Source organism: Rhinatrema bivittatum, chromosome 1 (assembly GCF_901001135.1).
Source record: "Rhinatrema bivittatum chromosome 1, aRhiBiv1.1, whole genome shotgun sequence".
NCBI classification, from domain to species: domain Eukaryota; kingdom Metazoa; phylum Chordata; class Amphibia; order Gymnophiona; family Rhinatrematidae; genus Rhinatrema; species Rhinatrema bivittatum.
In genome coordinates this window covers 712,620,119-712,639,330 of record NC_042615.1, presented here as the reverse complement: position 1 = coordinate 712,639,330, position 19,212 = coordinate 712,620,119, and the positions used below count along the sequence as shown (strand labels likewise).

Sequence of the window (19,212 nt, the reverse complement as noted above, 5' to 3'; positions counted from 1 at the left end):
CATGCAAAAAGGTATCTACCCCTTTTCCTGCCCCACACCATCTCTATTAGACTATCTCTGGCACTTTTCAGACTCTGGTCTCCAGACTTCCTCATTACAGGTACCACCTCAGTGCCATCTCAGCGTACCACAAGAAAATAGGGGATGCCCCAATAACAGCGCAACCCCTTGTTAGTCGGTTTATGAGGGACCTACTACAACTTAAGCCCCCTCTATGGCCACCAGTTACTGAATAGGATCTGAACATAGTACTTACAAGACTCATGCGTTCCCCATTTGAGCTTTTGCACTCCTGTGATAAATTTCTTACATGGAAATTTCTTTTTCTAGTAGCCATTACATCTGCTCAAAGGGTCAGTGAGTTACAAGCCCTTGTCACAAACTCACCCTATAAAAGGTTCCTCTATGACAAAGTGGCCCTCCGTACTCACCCTAAATTCCTTCCCAAGGTGGTAACCGACTTTCACCTGAATCAGTCTATAGTTTTGCCCACCTTTTTCCCAAGACCTCACTCTCACCAGTGCAAGAGAGTTTTACACAGCTTGGACTGTAAACGTGCACTTGCATTTTACCTAGACCGTACTGCAGTCCATAGGAAATCCACCCAACTCTGTTTCTTTCGATTAAAAACAAACCAGGAGTTGCAGTGGGGTAAACAAACTCTCTCCAACTGGCTAGAAGACTGTATCAAATTATGCTATGAGAAAGCAGACCTTACCCTTCAGGGACGAGTTGAAGGTGCACTCAGTAAGAGCCAAGGCAACGTCGGTAGCATACTATCGTTCAGTACTGATTGCTGAGATTCGTAAAGCTGCAACATGGAGCTCTCTCCACACATTTTACTCCTGGTTGAATTGTGCGCAAAGAAATTTAAAATTCTGCGCACAAAAATTGAAAATTCTGCAAGTTTTATATTGGTCAAAATAAAGACTATCATGTAAATTGTGTTAAGTAATTACATTTTAAATTTTTACAGAGAAAAGTTATTACTTAAAGTTGCAGAATATTAAATATTTTGAGCAGAATTTCCCTAGAAATTCACTGTAAGTATCCCTTCCACATACACACATCCCCTCATACAGGGCCCTCTCTCTTGCATACACACCCACACAAGCTCCTTTCTCTTTCACGCATACATCCTCACACAGGCTACCAATGTCTCTCTCTCTCACGCAGCCCTTCACACAGGCTCTGTCTCACACATACGCAATCCCTTGACGTAGGCTAGCACACTCACATACACACGAGCTCCCAATCTTTCACACACATACACACTCCTTCACAATCTCCTCGTATGGGCTCCCTCTCTCTGAAACCCACTACAAGCATCCACCCACCCTCTCTTAACTCCCTTGCTCTCTGTCACCCTCCCCTCATATAGGCACCCTCTCTGAAACCCACACTCAAGCATCCCGCCCACTCCCCCTTTTACCAACCAAGCTGTCTCTCTCGCCCTCCCCCACATCCCCCTCTCCTCTCTCACACACACATTCTCTCTCACTGGCATTCCCCTCCCCTCATTTGGGCTCCCTCTCTCTGAAACCCACACTCAAGCATCCTCCCCACCCACCCTCTCTTACCTCCGATGCTCTCTCACCCTCCCCTCTCTCGCCGGCATTCTCTCACTGGCATGCCGTGGGACGCGCTCCGTTCGCGGCGAATGGAGCGCGTCCCACGGCACATGGGGGCCTTCAACTTCGCTGCTAATGGAGCACAGCACACGGGGGCCTTCCCTTTTTGCGGCGAACGGTGTGCCGGGCCTTCATCTTCGCCACGACGGAGCGTGTGCCGCGGGACATGCTCCGTTCGCAGTATGCTGGGGTTTCCTCTACTATTTTCTACGTAGAATTTGCCAATATTGCGCAGAGTGGGAATTCTGTGGAAATTCTGCATTCCGCAGTAGCGCAGAATTCCCCCAGGAGTAACATTTGCAGCACATTACTGCCTGGACAAGGAAGGACGTCAAGACTCTGCCTTTGGCCAATCCGTCTTGGGATTATACTGGAAATAAGTTTTTCAACTCCTTCCACATCCATCTGCTGTGATTTTCAGGCTGCCTCATTTTTACCAACAGTACACCAGTTGTTGTGCCTGTTGCACAAGTTGTGTGCTGTTGGTCCAAATAAATATGACTCAGCCTGTAGCTTGCTATTCACCCATATGTGCGGACTACCATCCTGCTTGTCCTGGGAGAAAGCAGAGTTGCTTACCTATAACTTGTGTTCTCCCAGGACAGCAGGATGTAGTCCTCATGAAACCCACCCACCACCCCACAGAGTTCGGTCCAAAACCGTTTTAATATTTTATTTTTTCGCTTGCACCTTTTGCTAAAAACGAGACTAAAAGGAGACCCCTGTGGCCACAGGGATTATGGCATGCTGGGCATGCTCAGTGTTCTGTCACAGTATTCTGTGACAAGGCTTCGTCTGACATCACCCATATGTGAGGACTACATCCTGTTGTCCTGGGAGAACACCTGTTACAGGTAAGCAACTTTGCTGTCTCAGCAGCCTAGGAGCTGTAGGAGCTTACGGCACTGAAGATGGCTGTGCTGCTGTTGCCACAGATCAGCCTGTGGGATAGACTTCCTTGCTCTGCTGCTGCTTTCTCTCGGTGCTGCCACAAGTTTTCTGACTTCAGAAGAGGCAGTTGCCTTCCTTCCTGCTGGCTGCTGTTACTCCTAAGTTGGAGGAGATTTTGATGCAGCATCCTTACTCTTTCCTGCAGCCACTGGCCTTCTTTAATCTTGGGCTATGGCAGAACCAAAAATAAAATTCAAAAAAGCATTTCTGTGCCATTCCTAGGATCTGAACCGTCTACCCTTTTCACTACTGGACCACTACAGCCTCAGGGCTATTACAGCCCCTCCTTGTGCTACCTATCCCATTTCTTCCCTGAGTACCCTCAGGGGCGCAGCTCCTTTACAAGACCACCCATCCAGGAGCTGACAGTGCCAGCCTTGCCAGCCTCTCAGAAAGTGCCAAGAGCTACTACCGGAGGCATAAGTGCCCCATCAAAAGATAAAAAATATATATTTATTATTATTATTTTTTTTTTTTTGCAGTAGAGCTCTCTGGAGCTCAGTTTTGGCCTACATCTTCTCCCTTCTCAACAGCAGCAATACACAGATACAAATTAAAACTAACATATGTCACTAATGGTGCTGCTTTTTCACAGTATTGCTGGTTATGGTTTAAGAAGCTTAGTAATTTGCTCTGTTGCTACTGCTTTGCCCATATTGTGCATTTGGGTATTCTTGCCACTATCTGTAGGTTCCCCCCCCCCCCCCAACAGCTTGAGGAGCTCCAAAGGGGGGGGGGGGGGTGCACCACCTTCCAGCTCCCGGTAGAGCCAAGAGTCAGTAATGTGACCCTATAGGGTAATTTGCATAATCCAGCATATAAAATATACCCTTTATGATTGATCCAAATTTATCAGAGAATAACACAATTACCGTTTGACTTAGGTAGTACATTTTATTAAAGGCTTTCTTAATGTCATTACAGTGAATTTATCATAATAAGCTTAATGATTGTCAGATGGTAAAAGGATTACATAATAGCAAATATTTCAAATAGGAAAATACTCCATTCTTATAAAATCAGTAAGACAGTATATTAAATTAACTTTTCAAGTGCAAGTTTGAAGTTAAGATTCTAACTACCCGCAGATAGGGAACTTATGCCCAACTTCACAAAACGCAGTCTGTGCTGGGTTGCTGCTTTTTCATGGTCTTGCTGCTGCTTTGGTGTCCGGACTAACATGGCTCTGCTTTGCAATTGCAGCACTTAGCCTTCGAGTTGCGGGAAATCGGGTGATTGCCGAATCCGAAGTGCTTCAGATCGGCAGTTTTGCGCTTAGAAGTCATTCCGTCAACTTTAAGATAGCGAAATAGGGTCCAGTGCGATCAGGCAGGTGAACCAGCGCAATGCAGGGGCACGATTTAAGTGTTCGGGTTGAGAATCTCAGCTCTTATGCTTCCATCTTGAATGCTCGCGGTATAGCGCCCCCAGCTGTTTGTAATTTAATCTCAGCTGTTAGTAGATAACTTTGCTAGACTGCTTTTCTAATAGTCTGACATAGCTATCCTATAAGAAATCATTCCTTTCAGTAGAGATCTCTGGTGTGCTCAGCAAGCACACATTCTACTTACTGATTACTTCTATATATTACCTACATCTACAGTGTGTGTGTGTGTGTGTGTGTGTATCTATATCTATAATCACACTATATGGCCTTGTTATGGAATCAAAAGTTTAAAGCTGTTCAGCTGGTATAGAAGAACAAATTTAAGAGAGCCGTTATGAAGCAAGGGAAACAATTGTGTTTTAAACATCTTTAACACTCGTGCCCCTTTAAATATTGGAGCCCTTCTTAAGGAACAATCTGAGCATTTGCAGTCGAGTGAATGATGGTTCAGTGGATTCTTAGAAGCTGATTGGATGTGGAACACAGATACAGTTCATACTGAGATTGCAGTGTTCCATGTATAACTGATGATTTCATTTTGAAAATTAAAATTCCCCTGAGGAAGCCGTATAGGCAAAACGAGGCCTCCTTGGGATATGCAAAATAAGTGAAAACGCCATCATTGGATACAGTGGGTGACGGACAGGGACAAGCAGGAAATGATGAGTTATGCCATTTAAATCATATAGTGTGATATCAAGAGATGACAAACTATAGTTGGGCGTAACAGCTCTTTTTTTCAGTACTGTATTGTAATACTAAATATTAGATTAACATTATATAAAGTGTAATGTGTTTTACATGAACAAGTATAACAATTTGGTGTTGTATTGTGCTTCAATATACAGGGCTATGCTCTAGTATAAACGGTGATTATATTTAGTGATAGCAAGAGATTAGTCGGGGTTGAGAGATGAACAGTGGTTTTTAGGTTTAGTAATTGTATATTCCTTTAAAATTGTGTATGAGGATCTTTAATATGTATGTAAACAAAATACTTTTATAAAAGATTTTTTCAATAAATATGAATTTTTAATTTTAAATATCTGTGGTATCAAATATTATAAGTGAATACAGGTGCTTTTTTCCTTTCCCCCTTTTTTTAAGGGTTTTTGTGGCTTATATCAAGCACTAGTTAGGTAGACATTGCCGAATTTGTGTGTGTGTATATGTGTGTATATATATGTATGTATGTATGTACACTACATATATATATATATATATATATATATATATATACACACACATATAAAAATTCGGCAATGTCTACCTAACTAGTGCTTGATATAAGCCACAAAAACCCTTAAAAAAGGGGGAAAGGAAAAAAGCACCTGTATTCACTTAAAATATTTGATACCACAGATATTTAAAATTAAAAATTCATATTTATTGAAAAAATCTTTTATAAAAGTATTTTGTTTACATACATATTAAAGATCCTCATACACAATTTTAAAGGAATATACAATTACTAAACCTAAAAACCACTGTTCATCTCTCAACCCCGACTAATCTCTTGCTATCACTAAATATAATCACCGTTTATACTTTATTTATATATATATATATATATATATATGTGTGTGTGTCCAATTTTTAGGCAATATTGCACTTCCCCTAATGCTTGTTTAATGTTTAACATAAACCAAAAACACTCCCTTTGGAGTGAAATAACAAGCACTATTGTATTCAGATTAATCTTTTTATTGAATTCATAGAAAAATATCAAAAAGTGAACAATTTTTTTAATAAGAGTTTACATAAAATGTACAATGAGCATTTATATTTGTATCTCACCAGAATACATCATTAGCTTTTATATAATGCTTAAATCAACCTTCATTCACACTCAAACATACCCATTCACATACATCCGCACTTTTCATTACCAGCTATAAATAATCTATGAAAAAACATGCATACACATTTAAAAACAATCTCAAAACATAATTCACTTGCTTGCTAACTTTTTAAATTGTTAGCTTCATAATACACATTATATAATGTTCATTTTACATCACTGAAATATTCTTCTTTTACCATAGAACCTGCATATGATCTTACTCATTGAACCTTATAATTCAATCCCTTTTTAATCCTCACTGATTCCAACTGGACCCTTGTTTTGCCTTGGCGGCTTCATCAGGGAAATATATAGTAGTCCAACCATGGATGTTATCTTAATCAAATCTACTATACAAAGCGTTGCCTCTGTAATAGAAACGCCAATAATCTTCTTTGAGGTTCCAATGCTTGTTGTATATGACCAAGTTCTGTATCCGCTCTCGTGAAATTCTCGTCTTTGCTGAAAACAATTGTTTCTAACTGCCGCTGTATCTGCAGCCTCAGATCTCAAGAGATTAATCACTGAAACATCTTTGTACTCTCCTTGCATATATATATATATATAATTTTTTTTTTAAAGGCTTGTATCAGTTTGTCTATCAGAAATGCTGAAAAAGCATAGAAACAAACATGAAAAATGACTGAGACAAAAAAGGTTCAGTCATTAGCTTACTACTGATTATTGTGGCAACAGTTAACAACAATCACTGTCAAAACACCCATTTTTTTCTATTTTATTTATTTATTTAAGAGTTTTTTTTATATACCGTCGTTAGGTTATTCACCATCACAACGGTTTACAATAGAGCACCAGTAAAAATATGGGTCATACATTACATAGGAGGTGCCAATAGTGTTCGGTAATAGTAAGGCGTTAATTAGGGGGAATAAGTGTATCATAGCAATATGACCTGAAAGGTTGCCTACAGTTAAAAAAAAAAAACCAAACAAACCACTTTTTACTATACTAAGCGAGGTGGCTTTTTCTCTCACAGACAGCTATATGTAGTGCTCTCTAGAGTTGGCGAAGTCAAATATACTCTTGCTGCCAGATAACTGTCCATATAATTTATGGAGAGATTCTCTAAGTTTCAATATGCTTTTTGTTAATTAGTTAATGATATGAAAAAATATTTATCTTTCACTGTGGTTAGATTTTTAACATTTTAAATAATGCACCAGGTAACCTGAGTAATGTTGGGTAGTTTTGATAGTTGGTATATGTGATAGTAACCAAAGTTTACTTGCAGTTATATTTTGACATAAACATGTTTTGTTTTGGGTTTTTTTTTCTAAAGCAAGTGAAGGTTGATATATTTGACTAGGTTTAGATACCTTGCACCTGTGTTGGTACTTTGGTATGTCAACTGTTATTTTTGACTTAGTAGGCCTCATTTCTGTCCTAAGAGAATATATTACAGTTACAGTCTCTGATAAGAGTACAAGCAAGTTAATCTGCCACCGGCTTTCATGCGTTCATCTATTTTGTGTTGAAGGTTACAGGTCTTTCATACTTTTTCTGAGTCTTCAACTTCTTTACTGAAATTAGAAGATTCTTGCAGCAGTGCAGACACTTGGTTAATCTTTGCAAAAAATTCTGAGAGTTTCAGGACCTCTATCAGTGGATTCTGGGTTTTCCAGAACACTCCAAGCTACCCTAGAGCTGGCTAATGGTCTTGTAGCTTAACCTTTGGTTTGTCTTTTGGACATAGCTCCCTAAAAGGAGTTCCTTGGAGAAGGGAAACCTGACCATTACTCTGTGGAAGCAGTTCCATGTTGATGAAAGGAATATGTTTGTGATAAGCTCCAAAAGGAACCACTTTGTGTCCCTGGAAAAGCAGTGCTGTGTTGACTGGACTAGCAAGAGATTTAGATGACTGGCTGGCTGACACAAAGGAAGGCCCATTGCATCTTAAAACCTTTTTTGTTTGTCACATATGGAGCCACTTCTAGAGGCTTCATGATCATTTTATAAGGTGCAGAGTGTAGACAGTAGGATTTGGGATAGCTTAAATTGTTGAAAAATTTTATAAAGTGTGATTTTCATTCTACACACTATTTTCTCTTAGGTCGAATACATCAAGCTATGGTAACATCACTGAATGAAGATAATGAAAGTGTTACAGTAGAGTGGATTGAAAATGGAGACACAAAAGGCAAAGAGGTACAATTTGTCTTAAGTATTTGTGTTAAATATTAAAGTATTGCATGGTACAACCTTTTCACTAATTAAATCCTACTTAGGTTTCATAACCTTGAGACAGTTAATTTATAAATGCTATTTTGCTGTTTTCTTTTGTTAGATTTGCTTTGACACTTACCTTTTAGATTTCCTATTATTGTCCTGAGCTATAATTGAACACTATTCTCAGACAGACATTTTCAGTCTGCTGTATATTCCAGAAGATTCTGGCAGAAATGACATATAGGAACATGGACGAAGCGGTAGTTTAGAAAGAAACATATTAAAAGATCTTTTTTCTAATTCTTGTTTTTAAAGAGCGGTTGTCCGGGTTATTAAAATGTGAATTAGAAATTGGCAGATGTTTTTGTTTGTTACTGATGCAATACAATTATAGTTAAAATAGGGCTTGCCCACTTTGCCCGTTTCTGTTGATGTGTGTGAGTTTTTGCAGTTACACCAGGATTTGGGTTTGATCACTCGCTTTTCCAAACTTGAGCTCATAGGTATTTCTCCCAGGAAAAGCAGGATGGTAGTCCTCACATATGGGTGACATCTTCAGATGGAGCCCTGTCATGGAATACTTTTGTCAAAGTTTCTAGAACTTTGACTGGCACACTGAGCATGGTCAGCATGCCACTAACCCTGTGGCCATACGGGGTCCCCCTTCAGTCTCTTTTTTTTTTTTCCTCACAGTAAGTAGCCTCGCAGTTAGGAGCTCTTTGAGAAATTTCCTCGCACTTTTCCTCAAGGAAAAATTCGAAGCTTATCTTCCTAAATTCACCCTCACCAGGGTCCCCCATCGCTCTCCGTTCCCTCCGACGCTTGGTAAGTGCTTTTCCCGTGATTCGCGGTCTGTTCCCGGCGGCATATCTCTCGTGTCCGTGGTCACTGACCGCGTGTCACTTTTTTCGGCATGGTGACCGGTTTTAGAAAATGCCCCGAGTGTCCAAGGACCATGTCCATAACTGACCCGCACAATATTTGTGTTTTGTGCTTAGGGCCCTCGCACGACATCAGTTGCTGCCCCAGTTGTGCACAAATGACCCCCAAAGGCCGACGCGCTCGACTGGAGAAGATGGAGCATTTGTTTACTTCAAAACACTCTGCTCCATTGACTCTAGTACAAGTTGCGCCAACTGGAGAGGGTCCTTCCACGTTGGAGATGCCCCGCCAGGAACATCGTGGAGCGGGTGACCGTCTGTCACCGACCCCTTTGAAGGCATCGGCGTCATCATCCTCTTGCTGGAGAAGGATCAAACAGAGCACTGTGGGAAACACAGTCACCGACACTGCAGCGGCATCGACTTCCACCGGGACCCCGAGGCGTTCCCCACCGATATCGGTGCCAGGTACTGAGCCTCCACAGACCCCTGTGGAGGCTCCAGTAACGCCTAGCCTGCCTCCTACCCCAGGCGCAGTGTTATCCACACCAGCCTTCAGGGAGGAGTTGGACAGACTGGTCCAACAGGCAGTGCTGAATGCCCTTTGGGGCTTCCAGTCGCCACTGGCACTGGCCCCCATACTGGCACCGGAACTGGCTCCCTCAATGTTTGTTTGCACCGCTCCTCGAGTGCCTAGACACGCTTATTGGTGCCCTGCCGACTCAACCTGTGCATTCGGACATGCTGGCACCGGGTTGCTATCGAGGCCTCCATGGATCCTGATTCCCATACCGGGTTCCTCGGAGGAGGAAGAGGCGACTTCTGGCCTGATCCCCGCATGGGAACCACCGATGCCGGAACCCATTCCAGGACTGTCGTGGCTGGCCCTCAAAGCTGGTGCCTCCTCCATCGATGCCTTCTCACCCTCTCAGCTTTGGCATCCTTCCTCCCTCAGGAAGCCCACCTGAAGAAGGAGAAACTCCCTATGATCCATGGGAGGATGCATCCTCAGTCCATTCCTCACAAGTTTCTGAAGAATTGCTCTCTGAGCCTTCACCCCCGGAAGAAAGGCGTCATTCTCCTCCGGAAGACCTCTCTCTCCTTTGCCAGCTTTGTCAAGGAGATGTCTGAAACTATCCCATTTTCATTGCTAATGGAGGAAGACGCTCGCCACAAGATGTTGGAGGTCTTACGGTTTGTAGATGCTCCAAAAGAGGTAATAGCAATACCAGTGCATGAAGTTCTTGACCTCTTGCACCGCCTGTGGAACCATCTGGGTACTGTACCGCCAGTCAACAGAAAGACAGACCTGGTCCAAGCCCCAGGCTTTCAAAAAAGCCAGTTACCCCACCATTCTGTAATGGTGGAATCAGTCCAAAAGAAGGTTAAAAGATCCCGTCCACACTCCTCCTCCTGGAAAGGAACAGAAGACATTGGATGCATTGGGGCGCAGAGTCTTTCAAGGGTCCATGTTAATAGCACGAATATCAGCGTACCAATTATACATGACCCAATATAATAGGAATCTCTGAAAACAGGTCCAGGAATTCACAGAGTCCCTACCACAGCAACAACAAGAAACCTTGACCTCCATCCTACAAAAAGGATTGGAAGCAGGTAAACACGAGGTTGGGGCTGCTTATGACTCTTTTGAAACAGCATCCAGAGTCTCAGCAGCGGGCATCAGTGCTAGACACTGGACCTGGCTCAAGGCCTCAGACCTATGAGCGGAGGTGCAGGACAAATTTGCAGATCTCCCCTATACAGGTGAAAACCTGTTCGGGGACAAGATATGACGCAGTGGCCCAGTTAAAGGACCATCATCAGACTCTGCGTCAGCTTCCAACTGTCACCTCAGAGACACCCTCCGTAGCCCGCAGGGGCACACATAGGGACACTAGGAAGCAATTCTACAGACCACGCAGATATTATCCTCCCGCGTCCCATGCTTGACCAGCTCAGGCCCCTCAGAGAGGACATGCACGCCAAGCGAGAACTCCTAGAGCACAATCAGCTCCACAAGCTGGTCCTGCGACTGGATTTTGACTCCTTTCCAGAGAGCAGCAGCCAACCCGATTCACCGGTAGGAGGCTGTCTCTGCCACTTCGCAACCAATTAGCGCCCAATTACCACGGACCAATGGGTACTATGCATCATAACCCACGGTTACTGTCTAAGTTTTTCAACTGTATCCCCGGACTCCCTGCCCATTCCAGCCTGGAGCTGGGACCCTTCTGTTGGCCAGGGCCGTAGAAACGGTTCCCTCGACTCAACAGGGGAGAGGGTTCTACTCCCGGTATTTCCTAATCCCAAAAAAGACTGGGGGCCTCCGGCCTATTCTGGATCTACGTTCCTTAAACACATTCCTTCACAAGGAACGATTCAAAATGGTGTCCCTGGACACTGTGCTCCTTCTCCTACAACAAGGAGATTGGCTCTGCTCTCTGGACCTTCAAGACGCTTACGCCCATATTGCAATCTTCCCTCCTCATCACGAGTACCTGCGATTTGTAGTAGGTCACGGGCACTATCAATACAAAGTACTGCCATTCGGCCTGGCCTTGGCGCCCCGAGTGATTATGAAATGCTTGGCAGTTATGGCTGCACAGTTGCACCGCAAGGGCATCCATGTCTTCCCATATCTAGACGACTGGCTAATAAAATGCCAGTCCAGACAAGGAGCCCTAGACTCCCTTGGTCTCACTATACGACTTCTGCACTCACTGGGGTTTCTGATCAACTACCCGAAATCCCGCTTAACACCATCTCTCCTTTTATAGGAGCAGACCTGGACACCAGAGTGGCTAAGGGATTCTTACCCAACAACCGTGCAACCATGCTGTCCAACCTCGCCAGCTCTATACACCATCGTCAAACAGCCTCTGCTCGCAAATTCCTCACGTTGCTCGGTCATATGGCATCAACAGACCACGTAACCCCAATGGCACGCCTAGCCATGAGGCTGACACAATGGACTATAAAATCTCAGTGGCACCAGGCCACACAGCCGCTTTCGTCCTTTGTGCCCATAACGAATCTGCTTCGTCTGTCCCTTGCCTGGTGGGCATACAAAGCCAACTTACAAACAGGTCTTCCCTTCCAGCAACCAGCTTCTTAGGTGACCTTAACCATGGACGCCTCCAGCCTAGGTTGGGGAGCCCATTTCGAAGGCTTTCAAACCCAAGGGATTTGGACAAAAGCCGAAGCAACCTATGAGATCAACTTTCTGGAGCTTCGAGCAATGTGGTATGCCCTTTATTCATTCATGGACTGCCTAATCAACAAGGTTGTCTTGATTCAAACAGACAACCAGGTAGCAATGTGGTACCTGAACAAACAGGGGGCACAGGCTCTTATCTGCTCTGCCAAGAAGTGGCACAGATTTGGGCCTGGGCCCTGTCGCATTCCATACTGCTGCGAGCCACTTATCTGGTAGGTACACAGAATGCAGTGGTGGACCGCCTCAGCCAGAATTTCCAGCCCCACGAGTGGTCTCTGGATCCCTCTATTGCGAGCAGAATCTTTCACAGGTAGGGTCAGCAAAATATCGACCTCTTTGTATCCAATCAAAACCACAAAGTGGAATGCTTCTGCTCCCTGCACAGGGACCGAAGAGCACCAACCATGGATGCCTTCGCCCGCCCCTGGAACACAGGCATGCTATATACGTACCTTCCAATTCCGCTAATAAGCAAGACTCTCGTGAAGCTACTGCAGGACCGAGGCTCAATGATACTCATAGCCCCCTATTGGCCACATCAAGTCAGGTTGAGAAGTATGGGAAACCAATTTGTCCAGGAACCCAGTCGCCTGGGGACGGCGCCCAACCTCATAACACAGAATCATGGCAAGTTGCGCCACCCGAACTTCCTGTCTCTGACGGCCTGGATGTTGAAAGGTTGATACTACAGCCTCTCAATCTTTCTAGTAGCATCTCTTAAGTCCTCGTAGCTTCACGAAAGCCTTCTACGTGGAAGTCCTACCGCTCTAAGTGGAACAGGTTTACCTTGTGGTGCACACAGAAAGGCTTTCATTCTTTTTCTTGCCCTACACCGAAACTCTTAGACTATCTCTGGCACCTCTCAGAATCTGGTCTCCAGACTTCCTCCATACGAGTTCACCTCCGTGCCATCTCTGCTTATCATCAAGGAGTAAGGGATGCCCCGATAACGGCTCAACCCCTTGTGGGTCTCTTCATGAGTCGTACTCTGCTTAAGCCTCCTCTACGACTACTGGGCGTGGCATGGGACCTCATGCATCCTCCTTTTGAGCCCTTGCACTCCTGCGAACTCAGCTACCTCACATGGAAAGTAATTTTCCTGGTTGCTATTGCATCTGCTCGCAGTGTCAGTGAGTTGTAAGCTCTTGTAACATTCTCGCCCTATACAAGGTTCCTCCATGACCAGGTGGTTCTCCGCACTCACCCTAAATTCCTTCCTAAGGTTGTAACGGATTTCCACTTAAACCAATCTATCTTGCCCACTTTTTTCCCAAGGCGTCACACTCACCCGCATGAGCAAGCTCTGCACACCTTTGACTGTAAACGTGCGCTTGCATTTTACTTAGACCGCACCACAGTCCAGAGAAAGTCCACCAACTGTTTGTTTCTTTTGACAAAAACAAGATTGGAGTTGCAGTGGACAAGCAGACTCTCTCCAACTGATTGGCGGACTGCATTGCATTCTGCTACCAGCAAGCAGGCCTGCCACTTCAGGTACGAGTGAAGGCGCACTCAGTCAGGGCCATGGCAACATCAGTAGCACACTACCGTTCAGTACCAATTGCCGACACCTGCAGGGCTGCGACATGGCGCTCTCTTCACACCTTCGCAGCCCACTACTGTCTTGACAAGACTCCGACTTTGGCCAGTCAGTCCTACGAAACTTATTCCCAGTGTAAAAACCCAACTGGTCCTACCTCGACCCGCTGTGATTTTCAGGCTGCCTCATCATTGCCAACAGCAACCCAGTTGTGCCTGTTGCACATGTTGTATGCTGGTTGGCCTGCTTCCTTATGAGTTAGCCTGTAGCTTGCTATTCACCCATATGTGAGGACTACAATCCTCCTTGTCCTGGGAGAAAGCAGAGTTGCTTACCTGTAACAGGTGTTCTCCCAGGACAGCAAGATGTTAGTCCTCACGAAACCCGCCCGCTACCCTGTGTAGTTGGGTTAGATACTGTTTTCTTTTATTTTTCGCTCATACGTTTTGCTGCAAATAAGACTGAAGGGGGACCCCGTATGGCCACATGGTTAGTGGCATGCTGGGCATGCTTAGTGTGCTAGTCAAACTTCTAGAAACTTTGACAAAAGTATTCTGTGACAAGGCTCCATCTGATGTCACCCATATGTGAGGACTAACATCCTGCTGTCCTGGGAGAACACCTGTTACAGGTAAGCAACTCTGCTTTCCCTGAGCTAGGAAACTTAAATCTAAGGCAATGAGGGTGACGTGAGTTAACAAAGGTCACAAGGACTGTCAGTGGGAGAAGCAGGTTTTGAAACTTTGCTTCCCTGATTCTCAGCCGCTGCTCTAACCACTAGGTGGCTACTCCACTCCCAAATGTCTGCATTTGTGTTCTGGTATGCTGCTGTCTTAAATCTCACATTTTCATTGAAAACACAAAATGGGGTAGATTTTAAAAAAATGTGCGTTTGGGTACTTTTGTTGGCGCACCAGGCGCAAACAAAAGTACGCTGGATTTTATAAGATACGCGCGTATCTTATAAAATCATGGATCGGCGTGCGCAAGGCTGCCGATTTTGGGCAGCCGGCATGCGCCGAGCCGCACAGCCTGCCTCCAAGGCCGTTCCGAAATCGGAGCGGCCTCGGAGGGAACTCTTTCGCCCTCCCCTCACCTTCCCCTCCCTTTACCTAATCCACCCCCCCGGCCCTATCTACCCCCCCCCCCCCCCACCTTTGTCCACGGATTTACGCCTCCCGGAGGGAGAAGTAAATCCACGCGCCAGGGGGCGGTTCCGGAGGGCACGGCCACACCCCTGGACCACCCCGGGCCGAAACCACGCCCCCAGGCCCGCCCCCGAAACGCCGCGTCGATCGGCCCCGCCCCTGACACGCCCCCGACAAAAATCCCCGGGACTTACGCGAGTCCCGGGCCTCTGCGCGCGTCGGCAGGCCTATGGAAAATAGGTGCGCCGGCGCGCAAGGCCCTGCTCGCATAAATCCGGGCGGATTTACGCGAGCAGGGCTTTTAAAATCCGCCCCAATGCTGGTATTACAAGATTTGTATATTAGATATTTTCAGATTCTCATTTTACCATCCCTTATGTGTTCACTATGGGGGTCTATCTATTAATGTAACTGCAACAAGCAGGGAAAGCATGCAGAGGCACAACTTTGGCAATGCTTTCCAACACAGATTTATAAAGGGGTGGGAATATTTGTTGTGGAGGTATGTTTGGTTGGGGTGGGGGGATGGAACTGTAGATTTTATTTTTTGGGGGGGTAGATAGTAATTTGGGGGTTTTGGGGGGGGGTGTATGGGTAATTTGTGGGTTTTGCGTGTAAGGAGTAGGAAGGTGGAAGGATATAGGAATGTATATAGGGCATATGTTTGGGGGTGATGTATCTGGGTGTGTTGATGGAGGAGTTTATGGTTGTGTGGGAGTAAGGTGTATGGGGGATGTCAGGTGACGTATTTGTGGGGGTGTGGAGATGGGTATATATGTGGGGTTAGGTGAGTTGGGGGTATAGGAATGTGTGGGGGAGGGTTTAATGAGGGTCCACTAAAGGAAAATTGGGGGTGGGTGTTAGTGGGAGGTATAGGTGGGATATGTGGGTTTTGGGTTTGTGTGGAGGCGAATGGGCATAGGAATTTATGGGTTTGTGTGTGGAAAGTATGTAGGGGAGAGTAGAAGGCAGGTGGGTGAGAGCAGTGGGGGTTTACAAGGCGGTATGGATAGGTGACTGAGGGTGCAGGAATGTGTGTATGGGAGTGACTTTGGAAATGTGGGGGAGGTGATTTTTGAAATGCTATTTAGTGCCACCCTTCGCCAGCTAGTTCAGTTACATTTCCCTATCTGCCTGCGATGCTAAGGGACAAAGTGCTGGAAGGGTGGAGGCTTTTGGAATGGCGCAATAGTCAGTTCTATAGCTCCAACAGTTTCCTATAGAAAGCAATGGAGGATATATATATTTTTTTTTTTGGAGGCTTGTTTCTCAGAAAATACTTACCCAGTGTTTTTGAACTTGTTTTGAGATATTCACATGTTCTTCCTGCTTGTTAAATGGATGAATTTCTCCCATTTCTTTGGAAATACTTTGTCTAAATATGGATGAACAGACATGGAATTGATTTAGTAAAAATTCAAAATCTGGAATATTTCTATTTTCTATTTGATTTTGTATCTATCTTTTTAGTCACAAGGACTGCTGAAAGCAGCTAACATCAAATCCAAGTTAAATTACAATTCAATACATAATATTAATATCAGCAAATGCAATACAAAATCAATTAATGCAAAGCTATCAAATAAAATCTAATTTAATCTGAAAAAACATCAGTTAAACTGTTTCTTTTTCTTCCTGCTAGACCAGGGTTGACGCCATTTTGATTACTGGCAGCCGACGGCCCTTTGCCCTTACTATGTCATAGGAGCTACCGCCGCCATTGGTCGACCCCAGTGACATAGTGAGGGCAAAGGGCCGTCGGCGCCATTTTGACTACTGGCAGCCGACAGCCCAAGTCCAGGAGACCGCTCCTGGACCCCCGCTGGACCACCAGGGACTTTTGGCAGGTCTTGGGGGGGGGGGGTCAGGAGGGTGGGGGGTTGTAGTAAATTAATTTTGGAGGTCTTGGGGGGCATCAGGAGGGTGGGGGTTTTTGTTAGAGTTTGACTTTTTTATTAAAGATTTGTCTGCGAGCCAGATGCAGCCATCAAAAGAGCCACATCTGGCTCGCGAGCCATTGGTTCCCGACCCCTGTGCTAGACCAATGGGGTTATCTTGTGCTTCTGCTGCTGGTTATAAGAGGGTTGTGGATCTAGGCAGTTGCCTGTAGTCTCTGTCTCCAGCATAGATGGCAACAGAGGTCCTAACAGCTCTGAGGGACCGATTTCCCTGGTGGAGCTTGCCTCCTAGCTCAACTGGTAATAGGCACACCAGGGTGAATCCCAGGTCCCTGCGGGGACTGGATTTCCCTCGGTGGGTGTGTTCCCAGGTAGGGTACTGGGAAAACTGGAGGGCATCCAGCCCTGAAATAGGGGTGATGGAGGCTTTTTCCCTCCCTCCCCCACCCCTTCCTTCCCCCACCCCCTTCCCCACCCACACACACGTTCTTGTATGCCTCTTCCCTCCTGCTGGATTAAAGTTGTAAAAAGAAAACAAAAAAAAAAACCCCCGAGCAAGGCGGTAAGGGGGAGGGCAGAAGCAGGGTGCTGCGTTTTTTTACTGTGTTGTGCTACTGCGGCAGACTTAATCCTTGGCGTGGCCTCAATGTTTGAACTTTATATTTAAAAAAAAAAAAAAAAGAATACTGAGATCAGCATGCAGGGCCAAAGGTATGTGATATGTGGCACCAAACGGCTCCCCAGTGTCGCAAGCTTCTTCTGCCCAGCCTATTACCAGGATCCTAGGCTGGCTTCACCATTTGGTGCAGAAGTCTTCCCCTTCCAGATAATGTAGAACTTCTAGGAGGTCTTGCTGCACAGTTCCCGGGGGGGAGCTGAAGCAGGGGTAGAACAGCTCCTGCAGACCTAGAGCCCTCCTTCCTTGGGCAGCTAACTGTGAGACAACAAGGAGCAGGGCCCCTCTTCCCTACTCTTGGAGTGCCAGGATCAGCGTATGGAGATGCTAGGGTTGCAGAGTTTTTCCCCTGAATTTGTTTTGGTTATGCACCAGACCTTAAGGCTATGAAAGACCAGGGGGAGGAGGGGCCTTTCTGAGCCATGGGGCCTGGGAGCAGATGGGGAACCAGTATATAAGTGGCCATGCTTTTACTCTGAAAGCCTCAGAATTCCAAATTTCCCAGCCTCTCTGGAGTACAGTGAAGACTCAGAGGTAGGCAACTGTTCCAAGCATTCCTCAATGGGTAATTTAGAAGAAGGGGGGGGGGGGGGGGGAAGAGGAGTCCATGGTTATAAAGCTCCTCTGTAAAGATTTGTTGGCCCTTCTTGTGCAAGTTTTTGGCAGCCTCAGGGATGCTGAAGCACAAATTGGGATGACCCCTCATAGGGGGTTCCTATATTATTGTGCATCCATAAGTCCACTAAAGGCCTTCCCATGTCACAAAGCCCTTTAGGAATATGGTTTTATCTGAGTGGGAGTTGCTTAGGGTGGGCCAGACATTAAGCTAGAAAGAAGGAAAGAACAAACTTATTATGAATTCAGAGTCGATGCCCTAGTATCTGTGGTCACCAGGAAGGACTATTATACCGGTGGAAGGCGGCACAGCACTTAAGAATCAACAAAACAGGAGGATTGAGACAATTCTCAAACAAGTCTTTACCACTAATGCTAGGGCCATTCATGTATCCATGAATGGAGGGTACAAGGCTTGGGCACTGGTATTTTTATTTATTTATTTATTTATTTATTTACTTATTTTTATATTCCGCTTTTTGCACTTTTTTTTTTTCCAGCTCTTCAGAATGGATTACATTCAGGAACTGTAGGTATTTCCCTATCCCCAGAGGGCTTACAATCTAACAGGCCGATATAGTAAAAGTTGCGGGAGAGCATGCGAGCGCCCGCTCTCCTGTGCACGCGATTTAGTATTCAAATGAGGGCCCGCGATAAAAAGAGGCGCTAGGGACACTGGCGCGTCCCTAGCACCTCTTTTTTTGACAGGACTGGTGACTGTCAGCGGGTTTGACAGCCGATGCTCAATTTTGCCGGCGTTGGTTCTCAAACCCGCTGACAGCCACGGGTTTGGAAACCAGACGTTGGCAAAATTGAGCGTCCGGTTTCAAGCCGCGGGCTGATTTTAAATTTTTTATTTTTTACTTTTGGGACCTCCGACTTAATATCGCCATGATATTAAGTCGGAGGGTGTACAGAAAAGCAGTTTTTACTGCTTTTCTGTACATTTTCCCGATGCCGGCAGAAATTAACGCCAACCTTTGGGTAGGTGCTAATTTCTGAAAGGAAAATGTGTGGCTTGGCTGCACATTTTACTTACTGAATTGCGCAGGAATAACTAATAGGGCCATCTACATGCATTTGCATGTTGCGGGCGCTATTAGTTTCGGGGGGGTTGGCAGCGCGTTTTCGACGCGCTATTACCCCATACTGAATAAGGAGTAAAGCTAGCACGTCAAACGTGCGTCCAAACGTGGGTTAACAGTGCGCTCCGCCGGAGTGCACTGTACTGTATC

The 19,212-nt window shown here is 45.4% G+C and overlaps 1 protein-coding gene across 2 annotated transcripts in view; it reads left to right on the top strand.

Annotated features, from left to right (window-relative positions):
• KIF2A (kinesin family member 2A) overlaps positions 1-19,212 on the top strand; it is a 266,717-nt gene that overhangs the window by 14,239 nt on the left and 233,266 nt on the right. For both annotated transcript variants that reach the window (XM_029576454.1, XM_029576445.1), the window contains exon 2: positions 7,884-7,978. In XM_029576454.1, coding sequence (XP_029432314.1) covers positions 7,884-7,978 — 95 coding nt within the window. The remainder of the gene's footprint in view (positions 1-7,883; positions 7,979-19,212) is intronic.